General features: G+C 37.9%; 1 protein-coding gene across 48 annotated transcripts in view; it reads right to left on the reverse strand.

The window, feature by feature from the left end:
• Nucleotides 1-24,141: 24,141 nt before the first annotated feature.
• Nucleotides 24,142-26,948, reverse strand: part of RIMS2 (regulating synaptic membrane exocytosis 2) — an 821,964-nt gene continuing 819,157 nt past the window's right edge. For all 48 annotated transcript variants that reach the window (XM_043983649.1, XM_043983450.1, XM_043983385.1 and 45 more), the window contains 2 exons: nt 26,268-26,407; nt 24,142-25,795 (listed from right to left, as the gene is read on the reverse strand). In XM_043983649.1, the coding sequence (XP_043839584.1) occupies nt 25,577-25,795; nt 26,268-26,407 (359 nt within the window). In that variant the 3' untranslated portion in view covers nt 24,142-25,576. The remainder of the gene's footprint in view (nt 25,796-26,267; nt 26,408-26,948) is intronic.

Consider the following 26,948-nt stretch of genomic DNA (forward strand, 5'->3'; position numbering starts at 1 on the left):
CTAAACTCAACTTTTTAGAATCCCTGGCTTTCTTCAAGATTCAGCCTTCACTGGCTCCCTCCCAACCACCAGGGGCTTCCTCTTTATGGTTACCTTCTATCTACTTTATGTTTATCACATCCATCCATCCATCCATCCATCCATCCATCCATCCATCCATCCATCCATCCATCCATCCATCCATCCATCATCTATCATCTATCTATCTATCTATCTATCTATCTATCTATCTATCTATCTATCTATCTATCTATCTATCTATCTATCTATCTATCTATCATCTATCCATCATCTATTTATCTATCCACCCATACATGTATATGGATATGTGTAAATATATATGTTGTTCATTCATTTTTCAGTCATGTCTGACTCTGTGATCCCCATTTGGGGTTTTCGTTACAATGATAATGGAGTGGTTTGCTATTTCCTTCTCTAGCTCATTTTACAGTTGAGAAACTGAGGCAAACAGGGTTAAGTGACTTGCTTAGGGTCACATAGCTAGTAAGTGTTTGAGACCAAATCTGAAGTGAAGTCCTCCTGACTCCAAAGTCAGTGGTCAATCTACTGTACCACCTAGCTGACCTCAAAATGTGTGTATGTGTGTACACATATATAGGTATATGTATACATATACATACATACCTGTATACCCATATGTGTGTAACACATGTATTATATGTGTATACATATATACATATGTGTGTAAGAAGAATAGGGAAATATGTATTTATTAATCACCCACTACATGTCAGGCATTGTACTAAGCACTTTATTATTATCACATTTGATTTTCTCAACAACCTGGTGCTAAGTGCCAGGGATACAGAATGAAAAGGAAGACTGTTCACAGCTTCTATGAGTCTGTATACTTTTAGTCAATTAGTCAATTAAGAAGCCTTTATCAAGCACTTACTATGGTCTAGGCATTGTGCTAACTTCATGTCCTATTTAGCATAAGTGGTTGAAGCATAGACTTGTATTACTGTGATGCTGGATGGGTTGCCTTAGATTTGAACACATATGTCATTCTGTCATTTTTGAAATTATACCCCAGTACTGCTTTTCTCAACCTTTTATTGACTATGAGGGCTACTCCATTTCTTTTAAGGGATTCTTGATCACCTGAATGAAATTCACTCATTCCCATCCATTTAAATTCACTGACACTTGTGGGGGTCAAATTTAATGTATGGAAAGTTAATTGGGTGGCTCACTGAAATATTGGGGTCCCAGAAATAGTGAGGAACCTCTGGGTTCAAAGCTCCCTCCCCTCTGACCTGCCTTTTTTAGATATTTCTCCCGGACCAAAAAGAAAGGAGCCTAACAGCCTCTGTTCCACATATGAATCAGATTTTATTAATGAGAATAAAGTAAACAGCAAATGTGAAATTAATAAAATCAAAGACAAGGCAATAGGGGAAAGAAATATGGATAATCCTCCTAGCTCTAACCTATGTCTATTCAAAAGAGCAGAGTTCGTATTTTAACTCACCACCTGGGGCTTGTAGCTTCAATGGAAAGAGTAGCTTACACCCAGGCTTGAATGACTTGTCTGCTGCTGATTCTGTTCCTGCCACCTGGAGGAAAACAAAACTCTGGAAGAGTAGCGAGCTCCCCTCAGCAAGCATTTAATCTTCCTCCCCCAAAAGGGGAGGTCCTTCAAAAACTACCTATGGAGAGTAGTTTCTTCTTTGACCTCAGCAGCAAATGTCACTTCAGGCAGGCCAGGTGTGGCCCCTCCGAATGAGTCAGCCAATTCCAATAATCTTACCACACACCCAAGATGTCAATGTTTAATCTTTCCATCTCCTGTTTGACCATATCCAGCTTACCTTGGTTCATAGATTTTACATTTCAGGTTCCTGTGTAATATTGATCTTTACAGCACTGGACTTTCCTTTCATCACCAGACACATCTACAGTTGAGTTTCCTTTCAGCTTTGGCCCAGCTGCTTCATTCTTTCCGGAGTTAATTGTAGTTGTCCTCCACTCTTCCCCAGCAGCATGTTGGACACCTTCCAACCTGAGGGGCTCATCTTCCAGTGTTATTTTAAAAATCATTTTAATACTATCTATGGGGTTTTCTTTGCAAAGAATCTAGAGTGGCTTACTATTTCCTTCTCCAGTGGATCACCTTTTGTTAGAACCCTCTACTATGATCTCTCTGTCTTGGGTAACCCAAAGTGGCATAGCTCACAGCTTCCTTGAGTCATGCAAATCCCTCCACCATGACAAAGACAAGAGATACAAAAGAGGAATATAAATAAACACAAAGTTGTTAAATACAAAGTAGTTAGGGAGGGAGGGTCCTGGTAGTAGGAGGTACACCAGCTGGTCTTGAAAGAAAATTAGGCAAAGTGCTTTCCAAATTTTAATGTTATATTGTGATAGCTATGAATAATTGTAATAACAGTTAGCTAGGTAGCATAGTGGATAAAGGACTGGGCCAGGAACCAGGAAGACCTGCCTAAGTTCCAAACCAGTCTCAGATACTTACTGGCTATGTAACCTTGGGCAAGTCATTTCACCTCTGTCTACCTCAGTTTCCTCAACTTTAAAGTAAGTAAAATAACAGTACCAACCTCCCAGGATTGTGGTGAGAATCAAATGAGATAATATCTATAAAGTACATAACACAGTATCTGGCAATTAATAAATGCTTGTTTCCTTCCAAATAACAGCTGGGATTGATATAGGGCTTTAAGTTATGCAAATCACTTTACAAATGCTATCTTGTTAGAGCCTCGCAAAAGCAGTCCTTTTTGGTTAAATGAAGGAATATACGTACAGGTAGCATCTGCCAAATTCAGATAGGCTCATCACAGGCTGGCTTTCTGGTAGCAAATCATTCAGCCACAATTCATGGAGACCATGTCCTAAGTTATAAACAGGTTGTAATCTGAGTCAGTGGAATGAATAGTCACATCACCAAAACTACATATTATTAAAGAATTGTGATTTTTCTGGACCAAGTGACAGTGAGGGGCTATATAAATTCTAGGTAATCATGAGTATTGTTGTTTCTAATAAAAATGGGCCACCCTTGAGTTATGTAACTATACCTTAATGTGAATTAGACACGCACAGCTGGTGATAATATCCAACAGAATATATGAAACATCTGCAGTTCACCATCATTAGCTTTTCCCAGAAAAGGTTATTAAACAGATACTGCCAGACCCCAAGTGCATACTTAAAGCTGGTTAACCAGAGCACAGTAAATGCTGGAGATGCAGCAAGAAGCCTGCAAATCTCCCCAAGTGATTTCTCCCAGTAACAAACATCATTACTATTGGAATAGCTCCTTTAATACCTTCTCCCTGGTGTTGAGTATCAACCTCTAACTCTATCTGTCCTGGGAAAGATGGATGAGAGAGTTCTCTAAACTAATGAGTTACTATGGGACTCTTCTCTCCTTGCCAGTAACAGAATTGGTAATTCTCCTTGGACAGAAAATGCAAAGTCCACCATTTCCAAATCTCCATGGAGACACATTAGCTTGAAGAAGTTGTTTTAAGCACTTGTAAAAATATAAGGAAAGCTAATGCATTCTTGGTGGGGCTGTGGATTAGTCCAACCATGGAAAACAATTGGGAATTATGCTAAAAAAAGTGACAAAAATGTCTATCACCTTTGATCCAGAAATCACATTGATAGAAATATGCACCTAGGCTCAAAAGTAGAAAGAGGAGTTTCATATACACAAAATATTAATAGCAGCACTATTTTTTTTGCAGTGGCAAAGAATTGGAAACTTTGTAGATGCCAATCAATTAGAGAATGACTAAATAAATTGTGGTCTATGAATGAAATGGAATATTGCATGTGCTATAAGAAACAATGAGTATGATGAATACAGAAGAATATGGGAAGATATATGAATCAATGTAAAATGAATAAGAAGAACTAGGAACAATTATATACAATAACTATAACAGAGTAAATACAAAGAAGAATAACAAAATAGCTGAAAATGAATGCTTTGAAATGATAATGACCAAACTTTGCCCCAAAGAAGAGATATAATTAGGCACCTTTCCCAAGAAGTGGGAGACAAGGCATATAATAAATTACATATAATGGCAACTAGGTCACACGGTGGATTGGGGCCTGGAGTCAGGAAGGTGTGAATTCAAATCCAGCCTCCAAACATACTAACTGTATAACATAGGCAAATGAGTTAATCTCTATATACTTCTATTTCCTTAATGGTAAACTAGAGATATAATACCTCCTACTTCCAGGATTGTTGTGAGGATCAAATGAGATAACATTTGTAAAGCACTAAGCATAGGGCCTGAAACATAGTAGGTGCCAGATAAATGCTAGTTTCATCACTATTGTTATATAATGTCAGGCTTTTTCAATGTGTCTTTGCTCTAGACTTCTTTACAGTCATAGCATCTCAGAGCTAGAAAGGTATTTGGAACCAGATGTCCTGAGTTCTGTTAAACTTTGTCTTTGTTATGAAAGATTGTTTCCTAAGAAAGGGAAGGGCATCTTTGGAAATGTAGATAATATTTTAAAAGTCAATAAAAATTGTTTTTAAGAGTTCATGCTGATTTGTCAAGATGGTACACATGCATCTCTTAAGCTCAGAAGTTCTAGACTTCAGTGGGCTATATGAATTAGCTGTCTATACTAAGTTTAACGTTAGTATCTTGAACCCCCAGAAGCAGAAGAACACCAGGTTGCCTCAGGAGAGGTGAACCAGCCCACTTTGGAAATAGAGCAGGCCAAAGTCCCAATGCTAATCACTTTTCTGATTAGGACTGTGAGTAGTCTCTTTGCTACCTCCAGCCAAGAAACTCAGCCTTTAAAAAAAAATTGTATTAGCTATAGGACCTGGAGCAAGCAACTTGACCTTGTTTATCTCAGTTTCCTCATCTGTAAAATGAGGTGGAGAAAGAAATGACAAACCACTCTGGTATCTTTGACAAGAAAAGGCCAAATAGGGTCACAAAGTCAGACACGACTAAAAGGACCAAAGAACAACAACTATTACTCTAATATTGATTCCTCTTCAGAGAGCTGTGGCACTATATAGACCTAATACAGCATCTTCTGGAAAACTCACCAAAAGGTGGTGCTATAGGGACTATCTTCTGGGTAATTTGAAAATTTCTTCTCTCTGGAGAAAATGCTGGAAGCTATGGATCTACTTTGGGGCTTTTTCTAATAAGGATTTCTCAATTCTAAGTATCACTGAGCTTGAATTGATGCTTTTCTCATCTGTAAATGAGTTTTCAGCTGCTCTCTTTATACTGAGAGGTAGGAAGTAGGTCAGTGATGAAGCTTGTGCCCCATCTTTGCAGTCGCCCCTCCTGCTTTGAGCTTGGTGAGGGCTTAGAATAGCATTTTCTACTTAAGGTGTTGTTTTTTTCACTGTGCCTGAGGCTCAGCAACCTTCTTCAGTACCATAGGGGAAGGAACTGTGAAATCACTCCGGACATAAAGCATGTGACCTAACCCCTCCCTCCTTAATGCTGTATGACCTAAATTGGTCATTGTACACTTGCTTCTCTGGAATCCTGGGAAGGGATTTAGAGTCAGAGGCCTTGAATTTGAATCCTGGATCTTTTTTTTATGACCTATGTGCTTCAGGCAAATCACCTCTCTCAGCCTCAGTTCCTTCATCTGTAAAATGAAAGACAAGATTCAATGATCTCTAAGACTTATTCCAGCTCAAAATTCTGTGATGTTATGATCTATTTCATCCCTTTCTAAACACACCAGCCTACACTGAAAGACAACTCCACTCCATTTTTTGGTCTTAGTTTTATTTCGTTTAAACCCTGAGCTTTTTAGGGCAGTATTAGTTTATACACTTTGTGTGCATGTATTCGTGTGTGTGTGTGTGTGTGTGTGTGTGTTGGGGATGGGGTTGGGGGTTGGGGGGATGAGCTTTATAGAATAGATGGAGCGATGAAGAAATTGGTCCTGATGACCTTGATTGGATTGTCCACCCCATCCCAGACTATAACTACTATCTATCTATGTACCCCAAGAACCAAAAGACTAGAGTTAGACTAGGTACTCAAAAACCTGTCTCACAGGGGGCAGCTAGGTGGCACAGTGGATAGAGCACTGGCCCTGGATTCAGGGGGACCTGAGTTCAAATCCAGCCTCAGACACTTACCACTTACCACTTACTTAGCTGTGTGGCCCTGGGCAAGTCACTTAACCCCCATTGCCCACCAAAAATATACAAAACAAACAAACAAACAAAAAACCTGTCTCACTATTGAAGATTTTCTTCCTTAGCACTGAAACAATGGAAATTCTGAGTCAAGTCCAAGGGTATTTCCATCCAAGGCACAGAGTCCGCCTTTCTGTGTTCAAAACTAGATGACATCAGGTAAAATGTTTGAAATTGATACCATTCTGTTCTATGGATTGATTGAACTGTATCTAGTTTAGTCAACCTTTGTTAAGCACCTACTGTGTGCAAGGTGAGAGGGAAGGTACAGCTTAGATAGGATGGTCTAATGATTTTGTACTATTTGGTTCCAAAGCTCTTTCCAGGTCCTCACCCTGACATTGGTAGCAACTAGAAAAGATGCTAAAAATGAGTTGACTGGGTATGAACAAACATTTACAAATTATAAGGAAAAGAAACAATGAAGAGAAAGAAAAAAAAACTCCCTATTTTCTTTTTCCCCTGCCTTAGGCTTAGTTTGTTATACTGTAGATATAACCCAATTTTATTCTTAAAAATTTTTTTTGGCCAATCCAACCTTTACCTGAAAGATGGGGCTTCCTGACCTGGTCTCATACGCATTCTCTATTAATGAATTTATTCATTCAACATTCAATAAGCATTTATTTAGTATTTCCCTTTCACCAAAGCCTATTTTTTGTCCATATTCCTATGAGGCCCCTGAAAAATCTTTTCTAAGCAATAACACCAGGTACATCTATGTAGCTATGTGATCTTGCCTGTAATTCAGAAAAATTATTTTGAAAAGAATACCTGAAACATAGGTAGGTTTTGGTTCCCTGCAGCTTCTAGGCCTCCTCTTCCTAGTGACTGTTCTCCTATATATTTCTATTCAGCTGTCTCCCCCATCCACCAATGAATCCCCTTTTTCTTCTTTCTCTGAGAGGATCCTCTGCCTGACTAATAGAAATGGTCCCAGGAAGACTATTTGATTTGCCTATGGTTATAACCTTTGTGTCAGAGGCTCCATGCTGTCAGAAAGGCCCAGACACACTTTGGATAACTCCCATTTCTCTGGTTCATTGCCCTTACCCAGATGATCTGGGAACCGTAGCATCCTATCACTCCCCAGGGGGAGTTACCAACTCCCTTTACAGGCACACGGGTTCACAGGGATCCAAACAAAAATAAGTTTATTTATAAATTAAGATAAACAGAACTTATAGCCAAGTCTCCAGAAAGTAACAACGATCCTCCCCCCTCCCAAATGAACAACCTTGCCCTAAAGACCCATAGTGTAACTGTAATTTGATTTACTATGCCATGCATTGCCCTGTTCCATTCTACTGAATTTTTACTTTATTCCCCGCAGGTGGAGATGCTCTGGCTGCTATCACCATTCTCCATAGAATCTATTTCCTGTCACTGGGATCTCATCATATTTCACCCCTCGTCCAATAAATGGTATTCATCCCCGTTCCCAGGAGATTTGCTCCATAACTCTGCCAGGGGTTGTGGTGAGGCTCAGTTGAGAAGATATAAAGCACTTTGCAAAATTTTAAAGGGCATATAAATGTCATGTATTATTATTAATAATAATAATAATAATAATAATTCTTAGCCTACATTCATCAGGCTTCCAGTTTGCTGAGACTTCATTTCCTGAGCATTCTATTACACTCCTGCTGAGCTCAAGCAATGTTTATATAGCAATGAGGAGGGGAAGAGGAAGGTTGGGGGGAAGTTGCTGCTGTTTAACCATGGAGTTCTCTGGGGGGGAAAATAAATGCACACACACTTTTAAATTTAATCTGCATTGTTAATACTTAAGTCTAAAAAATGAACAAAACAAAACAAAAATTAATCAAGCTCTGGTTTGTAGTAATTGCTGATTTCTTAGGCGTAAATGCCCACATTGAAAATTTAATAATTGACTGTTACAAGTCAGTTATAAATCCACTATACCTCTGATAACAGGCTCATATGTGACAAGTTTCTAAAAGTGTTTTTTATACCTACAAAAAACCCACTTCTTTTATTTTTAATCCTTCTTTTCCCCAACTTTCATATGAAAAGAAGTGTTTTTTGTTTTGTTGGTGGGGTGGGGGGGGGGAGAGGAGGTAAGAGAGTAATATGGGCCTGCCTTTCTCTTGCACCACTTGAGCAAATCTCTATCTTCACATCCATGCAGACTTAAGGTCAATCCTATTTCCCTTCTCCCTGCCAGTATCCCTGAGGCTGGGATCTTCTGTTTCTGTTAATACCCCTATACTGGATCTTAAGGTTTGGGAAACATTTTTCACATTCCTAAATTATCCTTCCATTCTCTTTTTTTCCTTTGGGGGAAATATTCTCAGAAATTTGAATAGAATAGGAAATACACCAGCATCACTTAATACTGTGTCCTAGCCTCTAAGAAGGCGTGCATGTGTGTACATCTGTACCATTTTGTTATGGGCCCATATCACCCCAGAATTTCTCTGGGTCACATCAAAGAACCTTCTCCTTCAGAAACTAAACTAGAGAGATAAGTGGAACCAGATCAGACTGAGCTAGCTCCGGGACCCCCACCCTTCATTCTAGTTGCCCTGAACCCTGGGGTGGTAAGATTAGGTGTGGCTGCTTCCTTTGTGTCCTGAGGAGATGGCTTGAGAGATCTGCAGCCACCCCTCACCCAATTCCCCCAGCCACCACCAGTGAGGGATGGTCCTCCCTCACTAAGGGAACTTTCCACTGTCAGATGGTCACCCCCATCAGTCCTCTATAAAAGTACCTGCCAGTCTCCTGCTTGAGGAGATTGGTATCTTAGAGCCACTCTCTCTGTGCCATGCCTTTCTCCCCATGAGAAATCCAAGGACTTCTTTCATGGTTTCCCTTCCCTTTCCTTTCCCTTCCTCAGCCCGGAAATAAACTACCATCTTATTCTAATTTCTTTTGTGTGCAAGAGGGTGTAATTTTTTTTTTAATGGTAAGGGCTGACACAGTAGCTCTCTTTATTTTGTTTTATTTATTTATTTTTGCGGGGCAATGGGGGTTAAGTGACTTGCCCAGTGTCACACAGCTAGTAAGTGTCAAGTGTCTGAGGTCAGATTTGAACTCAAGTACTCCTGAATCCAGGGCCGGTGCTTAATCCACTGCCCCACCTAGCTGCCCCCAAGGGTGTAATTCTTTAAAGAGGAATTCCTAAGGACTCCAAACCCCTACCTCTGCCCCTACCCCTACCCAAACCCCCTACTCCATTTTCCCCATGACATTTTGTTGCTCCTCTTTCCATGATAAAGATCTTTCTGTGACATAATAATATTTGGATGGAAATTCAGAGTAATAGATCTTAGAATTAGATGAGACTTTTGAGATCATATTATTCAGTGATTCTTAACTGAAGTCCAGGGATCCCCAAGGATGAATTAAAGAGGATCTTGAAACTTGAATGAGAAAAAAATATTTCTTCATTTTCCCTACACTTTGGGTTTTTTGTAATCCTATATATTTTATTGTATTTATTTAAAATAAATTATTCTAAGAAGGAGGTTCACAGGCTTGATTAGACTGTCAACAGAATGCATGATGAAAAAAGGACAGGAGACTCTGATCTAGTCTGACCCCTCTTCTCATAGATAAGGAGACTGAATCTTAGAAAGGTCAAACCACAACCTCTTTATTAGGAACTAGTTAAGGAGGATAGAATGTGACAGTTCCAAATCCAGGCTTCTATCTACCACATCATGCTCCCTTTTTTATTCCAAAAGTTTTTTGAAGTTGTCTCCTTTTAAAGTTAATTTTGAAGTAGCTGTAGACCACAATATTACCATATGTTTCCTATAAATCCAGATTTCTAATGACCACAACAGGTATTGTGAAACTCTCAAAGTAATGTGGTTAATGTAATTTTTAAAACATGTTACACCATATTCCTTGACAGGCAATACGGAATAGAAGAAATGATTATGTATTTGGAGTCAGGAACAATTGAGTTCAATCCTTCCTATGACAATGTGTTGCCGTGTGATGATCTTGGCAAGTCACTTAAATTCTCTGAAACTCAATTTCTTCATCTGTAAAATGGGGATGATAATACTTGTAGTACCTCCTTCATAGGGTTATTGTGAATGGAATAATACGTGAAAATACCTTGCAAACCATAAAGCATTCTATGAATGGCAGATATTATTCCAGCATGGTGTCACAAAATTAAGCAAACAATTCTTTAGGTCATACTTTCAATAGTTAGATTGCATTTTAAATGCAATTTAATTTAAATCAAAACACCAGATAGTATTTTAAGAATGATAGATATGCCCAAATAATAACTTCAATAGATTCAGAATACTGAATAAGATAATTATTTTTTTTGGACATGACCAATGCTGGAATTTATTTTGCTTAACTGTCTATTTGTTATGAGGGTTTTCTTTTTCCTTTCTGATGGGGCAGAGATGGGGAGAGACACAAAAGATAGTTATCCACAATTATTGCCTCCACTTCCTTTCTTCTCACTCACTGTTTCATGTTTCACAATATGGCTTTAAACTTAACCACTCTACTGAAACTACTCTTTCCAAAGTTGCCTGTGATCTCTTCTTTGCCAAATCTGATGGCATTTGATTTTTTTTTTTTTAGTTCTTGTCCTTTTTGACCTATCTGATAGATCTGACATTGCAGAACACCTTCTGCTGGTTACTCTTTCCAGGTTTTTGTGGCATCACTATCTTCTGGTTCACTTCCCAACAGTATGACCACTTCTCAGTCTCCTTTATTCATCATCCATATCAAGCCATCTTGCTAGGGGCTCTCCAAGGTTTTGTTCTGGCCTTCTTTTCTCCCTCTTTAATCTCTCTTGGTAACCTCATCAGCACTAGTTTCTCCCCTGAGCTTCAGTTTCTCATCACCAATTTCCTATTGAATGTTCAAACTGGATGTCTAAGATGCACCCTATACTTAGCATGTCTAAAACTAAGCTCATTACCTTTCTTTTTAAGACTTCACTTCTTTCAAATGTCACTATTGCTGTTGAAGGCATTATCACCGTTTCAGTATCTCAAGTTTGTAAACTTATCTTTGACCTTCACTACTCTCTTGGGGGCAGGTAGGTGGCGCAGAGGATAAAGCACCAGCCCTGTATTCAGGAGGTCCTGAGTTCAAATCTGGCCTCAGACACTTGACACAAGTTGTGTGACCCTGGGCAAGTCACTTAACCCTCATTGCCCTGCAAGCAAAATAATAATAATAATAATGGAATGTTCTACAGGACAGGGATTGTTTCATTCACCTTCAATACTCTCTCATTTCACATAACCAAGTAGTTGCCACTTCTTGCTATTTTTGCTTACATGTTAACTCTCATACTGTACTCCTTTCCACATACCCAACTACCACTTTAACTCAGGCCCTCATGATTTCCTGCCTCAATTACTGCAACAACCTTATAATTGGTCTCTCTGTCTCATCCATCACTCACTCTCCAGACTATCTTACACATTGCTGCTAAAGCAATTTTCCTTAAAAACAAATCTAGGGGTAGCTAGGTGATGCAGTAGATAGACTACTGACTGTGGATTCAGGAGGATCTGAGTTCAAATCCGGCCTCAGACACTTGACACTTGCTAGCGGTGTGACCCTGGGCAAGTCACTTAACCCCATTTGCCTCACCAAAAAAAAAAAACAAACCCTGACCAAGTGACTCCCCACTCAGCCAATTAGAGTGGCTTCCCATTGCTTTTAGAACAGGCTCTCTTGACCTGCAGTTCATGAAATTTAAAAAAAATTTATATCTGCATTCCAAAATAATTAGTTTCCTTTGTAATTCTGTGTGTAATTTTATGCCTTTAGAAACATTTTTCTGAGAAGGGATCAGTTGGCTTCACCAGACTGCCAGAGGGGTCCACAATACAAAAAAAGTTTAGAATCACTGCATTAGAATAAAATATAAAGTTCTCTGTTTACGTTTCAAAACCAACACACCCTGGGAATGGAGTGACATTGAGATAGAAATGACAACATTTGTCAACTAAGTTGATACATGGAATGGATGAGAGTAAATAGCCAAGGATGACATTGAAGTTTTTTTCTCCCCCCCCCTAGGGTAATGGGGGATAAGTGACTTGCCCAGGGTCACACAGCTAATAAGTGTCAAGTGTCTGAGGATGGATTTGAACTCATGTCCTCCTGAATCCAGGGCCAGTTCTTTATCCACTGCACCACCTAATTGCCCCCTGACATTGAAGTTTTGAACCTAAGTGACCTGAGACATGGTAGTTCTTTCTTTCTTTTTTTTGGAGGGTGTGGTGAGGCAATTGGGGTTAAGTAACTTGCCCAAGGTCACACAGCTAGTAAGTGTCAAGTGTGAGGCCACATTTGAACTCAGGTCCTCCTGAATCCAGGGCCAGTGCTTTATCCACTGCGTCACCTAGCTGCCCCTATGGTAGTCCTTTCAACAAAAAATACAGAAGGTCAGAAGAAGAGTGGAAAGATAGTTCTGTTTTAGATATAATGAGGTTGAGATATTTATGGAATATTTAGTTTGTAATGTCTAACAGGCAGTATGTGATGAAGGATGGAAGCTCACGAGATACGCTAGGGCTAGATATACACATTTTGGTCATCTGCATAGAGATAATTAAATCCAAGGTAGCTGTTGAGGTCAATTAGTGATAGAATATTAAAAAGAAAAGATTCTTTTACATGACCTCATTGCAAACCCACAGTTTACAGCTGAGGGTATAATATGAATGGTCCCAAGCAATAGCAACTATAAAGGAACAATGAGATAGGCAAGAAGAGAATTAGGAGAGAGCAGTGTTATGAAAACCCACAAAAGAGACATTATTCTGGCACTCTATCCATTGGACCACTTAGCTGCCCATAACGATGATGATAGCTAGCATTTATATAGGACATTTCCTTTGGGGTCAGTTAGATGGAACAGTGGTTAGGGTACTGATTTATCTTCCTGAGTTTAAGAGTTCCAATCTGGCTCAAACACTTACTATGTGACCTTGAATAAGTTACTTTATTCTGTTTGCCTCGGTTCTTCATCTGTAAAATGAGTTGGAGAAAGAAATGGCAAACCACTCCAATATCTTTTTCTTTTTCTTTTTTTGGGGGGAGGGGCAATGAGGTTTAAGTGACTTGCCCAGGGTCACACAGCTCATAAGGGTCAAGTGTCTGAGGCCATACTTGAGCTCAGGTCCTCCTGAATCCAAGGCCGGTGCTTTATCCACTACGAGACCTAGCTTCCCCTAAACAGAACACATTTTATCACAAAAACATTCTAAAGAAAAATGAGTTAGAAAAATTTATGAACTCTGATCAATGCAATGAATAACCACAAACTCCAGAGAGACTTTTATGAAAAATGTTACCAACTTTCTGATAGATGATGGACTCAAGGTGTAGAATGAGACACATTATAGACATAGCAAATTTGCTTAATTATGCTTATTTACTACAAGCATTGTTTTTCTTTCTTATTTTAAAGGTAAAGAGGAGAGCAAATGTTGCCCCCAAAAAAAGTAGAAAAGAAGGAAAAGAATATTATTGAAGCATCTTTAAAATGCAGAGAAGAGATTTAATTTTAATTAATGTTTCAGAAGGAAAAAGAAAGACAGGATAGCTCTGAAAGTAGCATGTTGAGCTCATTATATACTTTAAAGAAATCAATTTATACATGATAAAAATCTGAGGTTTCACATAAAATCCCCCTTTTCTGTTTGACTTTTTACATGGACATTTTCCTTTGTTTTGGTGTTTGTTGAGTTGAAAAATTTTTTTTTAATTAAAAAAAAAGAAAGATTGAAGATGATCTCTGGGCTGATAGTCATTGGGACTTGGATTAGAGAATAAATTTGGATTGTTTAAACCTCAGAAGAAGAGAGTTTTCTGAGTGATGGTGGCAGAGGGAGAGTCTGAATATATGAATGGGGATCAAGAATGCTGACTCTTGGCAGCTAGGTGGCACAGTGGATAAAGCACTGGCCTTGGATTCAGGAGGACCTGAGTTCAAATTCAGCCTCAGACACTTGACACTTACTAGCTGTGTGACCCTGGGCAAGTCACTTAACCCTCATTGTCCCGCAAAAAAAAAAAAAAAAAGAATGCTGACTCTCCCAATGAGGGCCAAAGTGTTGTGAGAAATAGGGTAAGGTGCAACCAGTACTGGGAAGGATGGTCAAGGATATAGTGTAATCCAGAAGGAGTTGGGTCTCTATGAACACTAAAAGTACAAAGGATTATGATAGGAATGGGTCTAAGATAAAGAGAAGTTTGATAATTATGTAACAGGAATTTCAAGGATCATAGAAGATGGGGTGGGTAGAGCTAGAGTGAGACATTGTGGGGGTAAGGTTGAGTTGGGACATTTAATTGAAATACCTCTTTTCTCTTCAACAACCAAACAACAAGCATTTATGAAACACTTACTATGTGCTAGGCACTGTGTTAGGTGCTGGGCACACAAAGAAAAAAAAAGGAATCTTTAGCAGTTTAGATTCATTGGGGAAAGGTAGCATACCATGTGAATGCAAAATATTGCATACATTATTATATGTGGTTACTTTGTCAGTTGGTTCTACTTAATTGTACTTATTTATTATAATATAGGGACAGAAAATGGGAAAATTATTTTGAAATGATTGTGATATCTGTCAGTAAACACTAATTTAGTGCGTATTATTCACCTGTCATGGTGCTAAGAAAGAGAGCAAAAGAAGCAAAAAACCACTATAAGAATACTGGAAAGGCAAGAAATGGCAAGGTTACAAAGGGATTTGAATGCTAAACAAAGCATTTCATATTTGATCCTAGAGGTGATAGGGAGCCAGTGGAGTTTACTGAGTGAGGGATTGGGTAATGTTGGACCTCTACTTTAAGAAAAGCACTTTGAGGTCTCAATGTGGATTGACATGAGGAGAGACTTGAAGCAGGCAGACCTACCAGCAGGCTACTACAATAGTCATGTGAGTAATGAGGGCCTGTACCAGAGACAGAGAAAGGAAAATATATTCAAGAGATGCTTCAAAGGTAAAAGAGGCAGACCTTGGCAACAGCTTGGATATATAAGGTAAGAGATAGGGAGGAGTTAAGGATGACATATAAGTTGCAAGCCTGAGGGACTGGGAAGATGGTGTTGCCCCCCACAGTAATAGGGAAAGTAGGAGATATTGATGTAAAAAGAAAACTTATTTAAAAAAATCTCTTTAAGCATGTAAAAATTAAAGCCGGGTGTTTTGTGGATAGTGACTGGGATATTCAGGGGGCTAAAAATAGTCTTTTATTGGTTGGGAGAACTAGGAATGCTTAACCTACAGAAGAGAAAAATAGGGAGGGCCCAAAGATCAGTTTTCAAGGAATCCAGGACTATCGCACAAAAGAGGGATTAGACTTGTTTTGTATAATAATATTCAATAAGATCATAGATCTAGAGCTGGAAGGTACCTCCAAAGCCATCTAGTCCATTTCTCTCCTTCTCCAGAAGAAGAAAATGAAGTCTTGGGAGGTTATCAGTCACATAGGTCAATATCAGTGGTGGCATGTGAGTCATGTCATCTGACTCCAGGGCAAATGCTCATCGCATCATAACACACTGCCTCCCTCGTAGCCTATATTTAGCTAGTGCTTTACACTTACAAAGTGCTTTCCTCATGACAATCACAAACATAAATTTTCAGGTTTCCTAGTCTCTTCTCTGGGGAGCAGGAAACAAAAATGGAGTCTTGGGCAATCAATCAAGTGTTTATTAAGGCCTTACAATGAGTCCAGTATTGCAGTGTGTACTCTGGGACACACAAATGAAGACATGACTCCTGACCTCAGGGAGTTTACAATCTAGTTGTAATAAGGACTATCCATCATATGTAGGCTTTTCAGACTAAATAGACTATGCTGTATATGAATACTATGAAGGTTAGAATTCCTCCTTAGAATTAATTTTGATAGCTACTGTATTTGAAAATATTTAACATGGTATCTGACATGAGATGCTTAATTATAATGTAGTGATGATTACTTCACCAGTGTTTGGGAATTAGATTTTAGTGTATATCAGCTACTCTTTTTATTTATGAGGCAATTATGGTTAAATGACTTGCCCAGGGTCACACAGCTACTAAGTGTCAAGTGTCTGAGGCCGGATTTGAACTCAGCTACTCTTTAGAGGGAAAAAAAAAATCAACTCAATTAAGTATTTACTATGTGGTAAAACTGTTAGATGGTGAGGATACAAAGATGAAGTAAGACAGTGCCTTCCTTTAATAATTTAGTCTAATGGTTAAAATATGGACAGAAACAACTCTCATAGAAATAAAATAAGAAAATGTAAAACCAAGGTCCAGGCAAAAAGGCTATGAGAAATTAGATATGAGCAATCACTTTCAGTTGGGGATGAGGAAAGGTTCTAGAAAGGATTTATGGAAAATACACTTGATTTGACCCTTAAACAAAGGGATGAGTTTTAACAGGTAGAGATGGAAGAGGAGAACCTAGCTCAGGAATGATAGGTTATAAGTAAAAACACAAAGGCAGAAAGCTTTAAGGGTAGAAAGTGGTATGAGGACTATATTCTTGGTTGAAATCAGACTTGGAAGGAATTCCCAAAAGCATGTGGTCCAACCTGTACTGGTAAAGCAATCTCTGACAAGTGGTCACCCAGTTTCTGCTTGAATACTTCTATCAAGGTGGGGATGGTTCACTACTTTCAATTTCAATTTTGGACCATTCTAATGAATAAAGAGTTTTCCTTCTCATTAACCCCAAATCTGTCTCTCTGCAATTTGCATATATTATATTCAGTTTTGCCCTGTATGGTCATGAAGAATAACCCCACTTCCACAGTAATCCTTGTGATGTCTAAGATAATTTATTCACTTCAATTCAATGAAAATATGTATGTATCACATATATGTACATATGTATGTGCGCATGTATGTGTGTGACACTTGTTCTTTGTGCAAGTGATTGTGCTAGGTGCTAGGAATGGATAGTAATGGAAGAATGTTCTGGAGGATCCTGTCCTCAAGGAACTTAATTCTACTGTAGGGAATACAATATGTACATAGACAAAAAGTAAGGAGTGACTGGGGACAAAGGAAAAATTCAGACAAGGTGCTTCAGTACTGCTTGAGAAGAGATATTCCATTCTCAGCTGAAAATAGTACATCAGGAAATTTATGTGTGGACTTTGGCACCTAAACTGAGCCTTGAAGGAAGATAAGGATTTTGAGGGGCAGAGTGAAAGGAAGTATATTACAATGGTGAGGGGAGGCTATGCAAATGAGGAAAAGCGGAACATAACTTGCCAAGCTAAAGTAAGTGATAGTACATGTTCCCTTGATGCTACTCCTATCTGTTTAAGTCCCTCCAAAGTGCTTTCTTTTCTATTAAGGCTTTCTGGATACACCTCCTCAGATCACCTCTGAAATTTCTCAAAGTCTTTTGTCTGGACCTTATTGTTTCTTATTCTTTCTTTTTCATAATTTTTTTCAATTTGGTTGAAAAGTGGGATGAGTAAGAGGAAGCAATATAACATAAAACTGGAAAGCTAGGTGGGAATTGCCTGTCTTCTCTTCTACAATGTGAACTCGTTTAGCAATTTCACTTGATCATCAATGGGGCTCTAGTCTATCACAATCCTGGTTATCTTCTTGTGGACACACTTCATCAATTGGTCAATGTTTTTCCTTGAACACAATTTTTAAAATGTGGTCTGACAAGAAGTATAACTTCTCCCATTCTGTATACTTTGCCTCTCAGGGGAATCTAAGACTATTTAAAAAAAGAGAGAGCCCCCTTGTTTTACTCAAGGAGAAACCAACATTGTCCATGCAAAATGGATACCTCTGGTACCCCAATGGGGATACCATGAGGCAAAGGTGAGGAGCAAGAGCATTCCAGGTGTGAGGAAGAGTCAGTGAAAATTTCCAGGGTCCTGAGATGAAGTGTCTTGTTCAAGGAACAGCTACAAGGCCAATGTACACAATCATCACAGAGTACTCACTGGGAGGTAAGATTTAAGAAGACTGGAAAGATGTGTGTGTGGGGGAGGGGGGGTAGGTAGATAGAAGGAGAACAAGGAGAAAGTAGTGCCATGGAGACCTAGAAAGAAGAATTAAAAAGGAGAGGGTCATTGACAATGTAAAAGGTAGCAAAGAGAGCTCACAAAGATGAGGATTAAGAAAGAACCATTAGGGTAGCTTTAATTGTTGGGAAGTTTTTTTTCCCCTTACATCAAGCTTTAACATGCTCTTTGCCACTTTCACCCATATTCCTAGTATGTTCTGTATGTGATATAAATTTTATGATAAAAGCACAAAGGATGCATAGGAACTCAGGACAATGAATATAATTCTGCTTTTCTGGTAAGTCCCTCCTTCCTTCTCAAGAAACTATTTCATTCTCCAGAATCAGAGTGCCAAAGTAGGGTTTGACTTTCCTTGAAGATACACACACTTGGGGTTTATTAAATTGTCAATTCTTTACATTCTAGCCAGTCTTCCTAGGGATGCAACAGCGGGAAAAAGCACTGCCTTTGGAATCTAAAGACTCAGGTTCACATTCTACCTCTGATATTTATTGGTTTGTGTGACCTTGAGGAAAAAACAATTTCACTGGGCCTCAGTTTCCTCACCTGTAAAATATGGGGATTGGACTAGATGGGCCCTGAGGTTCCTTCCAGCTGTGATCTTAACTTCTATCCAAGAGAACTATACAGGCATTTAATGAGTCTCACCTGACTAACATTATTCTAAGGATTTGGGTTTTCCCTTGAGGGGAAATGAAATTGGGAGATGCTAGATTGGAAACCTCCTTCCCATCACCCCTGCACTGTTTGAATTATTCCTGGCAATAGATGAGGGCCAAGTTTATTCCTCCATACTCACTCTAATCCCTCCTCCATTCAGCTTAAAGCAGAGGTCTGACCAAGTCACCTCTCCCCACAATCAATAAATTCCAGTGGCTTCCTATCACTAATAGACTCAAATACAAAATCCTCCTTTTAGAATTCAAAACCTTTCCTAACCTGCCCCCCTTCTACCTTCCCAGTTTTCTCATACCTTATTTCCTGACATATACGCTTTTTTTTTTTTTTTTTAGTGAGGCAGTTGAGATTAAGTGACTTGCCCAGGGTCACACAGCTAGTGTTAAGTGTCTGAGGCTGGATTTGAACTCAGGTACTCCTGACTCCAGGGCCGGTGCTCTATCCACTGCGCTACCTAGCTGCCCCGACATATACTCTTCAACCCAGTGACACAGGCCTTCTGTCTTCTTCATGAACAAGCCATCTCTTGGTCTCGGGCATTTTCTCCAGCAGTCACCTATGTCTGAAATGTTTTCCCTCTTCATCTCCATCTCCTGGCTTCTCTGGCTTCTTTTGAGTCCCAACTAAAAAACCATTTTCTACAGGAAGCCTTTCCTAACCCCTTTTATAGTATCTTTTGTCTCTTCATTCTTATTTATATTATATAAAGATTATTTGTACATAGTTTGCATGTTGCCTCTCCTGTTAGACCATGAGTTCCTTGAGAGCAAGGACTTACTTTTGCCTCTTTTTGTATCCTGAGGACTTAGCACTATGTCTATTATTATGTCTAGTACATAATAATAAATAGTAGTGCTTCATGAGTGTTTTTGACAGAATTGAATGCATGTCCAACTTCATTATGCCTTGTCCTTCTCTCCTCTTGGGGGTCAGTAATATGGCTGAGTGACTCTTTTGCTCATCTACTCAGCTAGCTCTTAGCCCTACCCTGGGCTTTCTCTTCAACCTACCCTTTCTCTTCAACCCCACCCTCCCCCACCTCTTCTCCCTACCCTACCCTTTCTCTTCAACCCCACCCTCCCCCACCTCTGACTGAGAACTAACTCTGGCAATCTGTCTTCTTTGTATATCTTTAGTCTAAGGATTCAGTTCAGATATGATTGAATTAAACAATAGTGAATGCTGAGATTTATCATTCTCAGTAAGGTATGAATAGGCCAATCGATACTAAAGTTTAACGTACTGGTCAACCCAATTACTCCATTGGGACCCAGGAATCTCAAATTCTCCCAAAGATGTCTCCAATAATCTCAATGAGGTGTTAATGGCTAAATCCATACGTTTCTTTTTTGTTGTTTCATGTTTTCAGTCATGTCTGACTCTTCATGACCCCCTTTGGGGTTTTCAGTAATCAAAATCCCAGAAGCTTTCAATTTTAGCATCATTAAGCTGTTTCTGTTTACTCCTGATCACATCCTTTATAGGTGGATTCCAAATTGATTGATCATATTCAAAGTATCATTCATAGTTTAATGTTAACTTGAGAGGAATTCTCTTGGGGGGGGGTCTCTCCTTAGGTCTGTGCTGTTTTATGTTTTGGCCAATGATTTGGATAAGGCATAAATCTATCCTTGTGTGTAAAAGTTTGTGTTTATCCCTATTTATATATATATATATATATATATATATACACACACACACACACATATATATGTATATCATCACAGAGTAGGTATCAAAAGTGAAAGGAAGACAAGAATGGGATGGGGATTAATTATAAAATGTTAAAGGAGATGTGTCATGATCTGAATTTTATAGAGTTAAGTAGCATTTAAGAGGAAGTATATGAAGGGTTTCTGGAGGTGGGCCACATAATAGTGTAACGATTGGAATGATGCAACCCACTGGAGACTTACTATAGAAAAGCTCCACAATGAGGAGAAGGCCTCTGAGGGCAAGGCCATGCAGCTTTTCTTTGGTGTCAGGAAGTGACATTTGCTTGTGGGAGGAAGAGAGGGCAAGGATGGTTCTCTTGCTCTCTTTTGTCAGGACTCTGGTTGAGAGTGGAGCTAAAGATGTGTTCTCCCTTTGATAGATAGATGAATCTAGGCTTTTCTCTCTTTACCAAATTCTTATTCTCCTTAATAAATGCTTAAAAGCCTAACTCTTGCTAAAGCTTATAATTTATTGGTGACCACTCATTAGATATTTTAGACAGACTAGCTAGAATTTTAGCCCCTTATAATAGTAAAAGGGTATATGGGTGCAAGGGTGTCGGAGCCAATATATAAATCAACATTGTCATGCAAAAGGATATGTGTTTAGAAGAAATGAAAAATAAGCAAATAAATGTATATGGTTGGGGGGAGGTTATAGTATGGAATGAGACACTGGCTTTCGAAATGGAAATAAGTGCTGATTCTAAGAATGGAGAAATATTCAGGCTTGGTTACAGAATGGATATGGGAAGTGACAAAGAGATGAATTAAAGATAGCTCCATCTTTTTTTTTTTGAACCTAAGGAGAAAGGATAGCTGTGTCCTCAAGGAAGTTATTGATAGAAATATCTTATATGTGTGACTATTGATAGCAGCATTATTTGTGACAGTAAAAATCTGGAATCAAAACATGTTCCCAATGATTGGAAAATGCTGGAATAAATTATAGTACAGGAATGACTTGGAAAATAATTGGGATATAAAGAAAGACCAATATAAATAATTCAGAGAAACATTAGACAATTCATGTGAAGTGATGCAGAGTAAAATGAACATAGACAAAAGAGTAATATATTCAACTACAGCACCAAAAAGACAACATGGAAAGAAAAGTCTTTTAAAAAGAAAAAAAAAAGTTGTTTCAGAGATAGCAGAAAAGTTCACAAGTTACATCCCTTTCTACAGGGGAATTTAGGTGAAAACAACAACCACCATCACAAATAGGTTTGTTTCCTTCTTTAAATTACAGAAGACTTTAAAAAGTAGAAAGAATGAAAAGGTAAGAATTAGGAGCTGGAAACCAATTCACTGTTTATATAAGACCCAAGGTTGTCTTTAGACCCATTTCTCCAGTGGTATATACCCATATACTCATTGGCATAACAGTAACTGGTATATACCCATTGGTATAATAGTTGTTGTGTTTTTTTGTTGTTTTTTTTTTAGTGAGGCAATTGGGGTTAAGTGACTTGCCCAGGGTCACACAGCTAGTAAGTGTTAAGTGTCTGAGGCCGTATTTGAACTCAGGTACTCCTGAATCCAGGGCCGGTGCTTTATCCAATGTGCCACCTAGCCGCCCCTTATTGGTATAATAGTAATTATGGCAATTTTGTTCTCTGAGATTTCCCCTTCCATCACCACAATTTCTTGACACTGCCATTCCCAAGTTTGAAAAACATAGGTCAAAGTAAAAGAAAGTCACCTATAGCTTCATAATAATAAAAAGAAAACTAAGGCTGGCAGGTCTGTCTATGTAGGATTACAGAATGTTACCTGTTCAAACTCAGAGCAGTATCAATGCAATGTACACATCAGATTCCTTTAGATGGGTTGAAACATGAACCTGAGAGATATTCACGATAATTCCCGAATCATGTCCAGAACAGTGTGCACTTTGGCATAGCAATTCTGAGCAACTCCATTGTTCATAAGGATTGTGGTAGCATCTCATACATTAGTCATTCAGTCACAAAATCCATCTGAAGGCAAAGACTCATCAAAGATTTAAATAGTAAAAACTCTACCATATAAAAGTTATAAGGCTGAAATAACAGATGGGCATCATCTAACACTTAACACGTGACTATTTCATTGTTAGATTAGAAATGCATTTCTGTTGCTGAAAGTGAAAAATAAGGCTTTGGAGAAATATTTTAACTTTGGACATTAATACTAGGGAAAGACCTATAGCAGATACATTAGGATGGAGAAGAGAGGAAGGAAAGGTGGGAGGAAAGCATCTCATACACTTCTGTAAAGAAAATGTTTTATTTAAAGTGTTAATTACCATTACCAGAATGAATTTGATTTACATTAGTTGGCATTCAGTACAGGCCTAATCTGCCCTTTTGTTCCAACTGGGATTCCCTTTATGTTTAAAACATATATTATGTACAAGACAGCAATGGTCACTGGAGTAGTGCTATTTACATGACTAAATCATAGGTAGAATTGCAGACATGAAAATTAAAAAAAATACATCAACTTTTAAATAAATACTGCATAATGACAAATATGTACAAATATTCCACATGGTCATGTCCTTCTTATTAAAATTAGAAATAATTTATATAGGAATATGCACAAAAGATTACTTGATTGCATCTCAGTATCAGGAAAATGGTAACAGGTTTTTTTTTTAATTCTAGTGGATATTATGGACTGCATGTCTCTTTAATCGATTGTTGCTGGTACATAGGCATCTAAATTATTTCAATATACATAGTTAATTGGTTTCTTCAACAACTTAATATCGATCCATTGTACATCTCAGAATGTCAAGACATAGTCTTGGTGAATTTCATATTGCACCACGTAAAGAAGGCATTTTTAGTGATACTCCTTGTAACTTCTGCACCCTATCAGGCATGACTTTTTAAATGGGCAGCATTAGATTTTCAAACAAACAAACAAAAAAATCCAATAACTCTGTGTGCATGGCCTTAATTTAAAGGTAAATGAATGCTGTGTAGACTTCCAAGAATGTTGCAAGATATTTTTATTTCTTTGCAGGTATGTTATGGACCCTAAACAGATGGGTTTTAGATGTGAACTAAGTAGTCCCATTTCCTTTAAATAAGAGAATTGATCACAAGTTTGAACTTGCAGCAGCATGTACCTCTTCTTCTCTATCATTTTCATTGCTCCTTAAATTGAAATCAGGGGTTTTGATTAACTAGGATTTTACTTTGAGACATTTGGTGATAGCATCAATGAACAAGTAAACACCTTCAACTTTCTTTAGAACAATTAGAAAATATACATGAATTTTTTTTCTGACATTTTCCCAGCAGGTTTTTGTGTACCATGAAGTTTTCCTCAGAAGTATACTTTATAAAGAATTGCATTTTATAAAAGAAAAATAAATAAGTAATCTTTTTAGTTTAAGATTGCTTAGTACTATATGACTATTCAGAATAAAAGGAAACCAGTAAAATAAATTAATTTTTCATTTAAAAAAATATCAAGACCTTCTAGAAATAATACTTCAATCCCTGGATGAAAGACACTGGTGCTGAAAACAGATTTATTAAAGACATCACACAATGGCCACATGATTCCAGGATTTTGTTGTAGAATTCAATTTGAAGGTGAGAAAAAATAAAAATAAGTTACCATGCACTGTACAATAAACTGCAAAAAGTTCAAATATCTTCTTTATCAAATACATGCTGACTTACTTTAAGGTACTCCCAAGCCATGTTGCAAAATCCTTTTCAACATGCTGGAAATAATGAAAGCTCTTAAAAGTACTCTTTTTCTCAAAGAATTCAGAAATGCAGAATGATCTGCAGTCCTAAACCAAAGATGGGGCATATGAGAATATTGTCAAAAAATAGCAGTTTTAGAGTATAGTGATCATCCTGGTAAGTAGGGGGTTATATGAAAATCATAAGAGGCAGAAGGTGAGATAGAGAAAAAGAAGAAAGATGTGTACAATTCACATAATGTTGAACTTTACAAGGCTTGTACCTTTTACATTTAAATAAATTGAATATATTACACTTGTCACATAAAGAATTTTCAGTATTTTTCTAGAAAGTATTGTCTTTTTTTGATGTCTGCAAAACACAGACCATGATTAAAGAATGATAAAGGTGGTGTGTCTTTGTATCACCCTGTTGCATTCTCTCCCTTTTAAAACCATGCACTAGTGAAATTTTTTTTAAAAAATAATATAAATTGTTGAAAATGGCTGATTTTATTCTTTTTTGCAAGTTGCAGCCCCGAGAAAATAAGTTAAGTGTTCAGCTAAACTGTGTCCATGCAAAAAAGTTTCTTTAATTTCATACAGTACAGTATAGCCACAGAACTTGTTTTTCAGAGTCTATTACATCTTGGCTTTTACTGAAATGACAGGTGGAGCTAGAGGTCTGCCACTGCTCATCTTGGATGCTGCCAGTGTGTGCTGGGCTTCACTTCCATCCTCAGTTCCATAGGAGATCTGTCTTTTTTTTCCTGACCGTATCTTTGGTCTCCTGCTTGTCACCTCATGTTTCCTACTACCCCACTGACTTGTAATGGCTTCATGGTCACATAGCTCCATTTCTGTGGCATAACTAGGCTTTTTTTTTTTTTTTTTGGAGGGGGGGAACGTGTTAGGGAGAACAGAAATTTTTAAAAAAGGAACAAGAAAGTAAAGATGTCATTGAAAAGGACGTTTGTTGCATGAGACAGATTTATATTAATCCATGGCTTCAGATTGGACCAAAAAATGAGTGTCACTGAACTCCAAACCCATTAGTTCTTCAAAGCTCCACTCCTTCACCTGAGGGCCTTCTTTAGGGCACAATGTGTGCAGCTTCCTCTGAGAACACAGGATCGCTTTGTATCCCTAGAAACAGGCTCAGAAGACACAACAGTAAGCATGCAGTGTTACCAGGGTTTGCGACCTGTATGTTTTTTTTTTTTGTAACGCTGGTTGCTATGACAGTTTTATAGATGCTATGAACGAGCATAAGAAGGTCCCGTTGAACTTTCCAAAGATGATTGGGAAGCTCTTCTAGTCAGAGGGGCCAAAGTTGGATCTACTAGGGAAGAAGGGGGGAACAGTTTGAACCATCCAATCACCATATTAGACAATTCCAGTTCATCTAAAAGTATCTGGGCCACTCCCATAAAGGATTTATGATCCATTCGTCCATAATCTCCCCAAACAATGATCTGTTGGCAAAGGAGAAAGGAGAAAAATTTCATTATGAACAAATAAGTGATATTAGCTAATATATGTATGTGTATATATGTAGATATAAGCTAAAATGCACTTAGTTCAGGTTATGTAGACAAACAATGTAAATAGCTATATCTAATTATAGGTATATTTAATCATTCTATTGCTGTAGTACAATGGCAAAATGGGAAAACAATTTTTGTAACTGTGCAGATAAAATATTGGTCAAAAGCATTCCAGAGAAGTTAAATTTATGTATAAAGTAAGGTTCACACATTCAGTCTCCTCAAAGGAGATCGTTTTTAAGCTTAAAAGCACTGACTATAACTTTGGGGCACAGTTAAACATTTCAATTATTTCTAGAAACAGGGAAAAGACAGGACTGTGACAGGAAATATATTCTATGAAGGTCTACTCTGGAAAAGTAAATTTCTATATAAAAAAAAAGAGAAATTGAGTAAATACCTGTAAAACCTTTCCCTGTGGGCTTTCATCAAATGATAACAGCTGTTGGTAAAGGGGTTCCAGTGTTTTTCTTGCCACTTTTGTTTTCTTTTTGGCTATGCAGACTCCATTATCTAAGAGATACACCTTTACGTATGGTGCTGTGAAGGAAAAAAAAAGAGGGGAAAGAAGTAAAGAGCTATTCTGACTGAATGTCCCAAACTTGTGTGTGTGTCCCAAACAGGAGCCAAATTAGGTATTGAAAGAGCTCAAGACCATGAGATTATATTTAGAGGCTAGGGTTCTGAACATAGAATCCTAAAACATCTCAATAAAAAGTGAAAAATAAAATCAAATGATTATATTTTGGTGTCATGTATACACTGCCTCTGAGTTGGATATTATTTGACATTGCCTTAGTGGAGAAATTTGAAAACTTGATTAAAAAAGTTTTTTTTTAATTGAATATTACAAAATGCCTATAGACATATATCTTATTTCAACAATGATGCCTTTATGCCAGAGGTATGGGACGTGGGTGAGTGGATAGAACCAGATGAAGATGGTTAACAAACAAAAATACAATACAACACAGATAATGTTAATTTGTGGTTTTCTAAGTTACTATGAAGTCCATAAAGATCTGTTTCTATTTGAGTTTGACCCCATGACCTTACATAAAATATATCCCTGAATAATACA

The sequence above is a fragment of the Dromiciops gliroides genome, chromosome 1 (genome assembly GCF_019393635.1).
Source record: "Dromiciops gliroides isolate mDroGli1 chromosome 1, mDroGli1.pri, whole genome shotgun sequence".
NCBI classification, from domain to species: domain Eukaryota; kingdom Metazoa; phylum Chordata; class Mammalia; order Microbiotheria; family Microbiotheriidae; genus Dromiciops; species Dromiciops gliroides.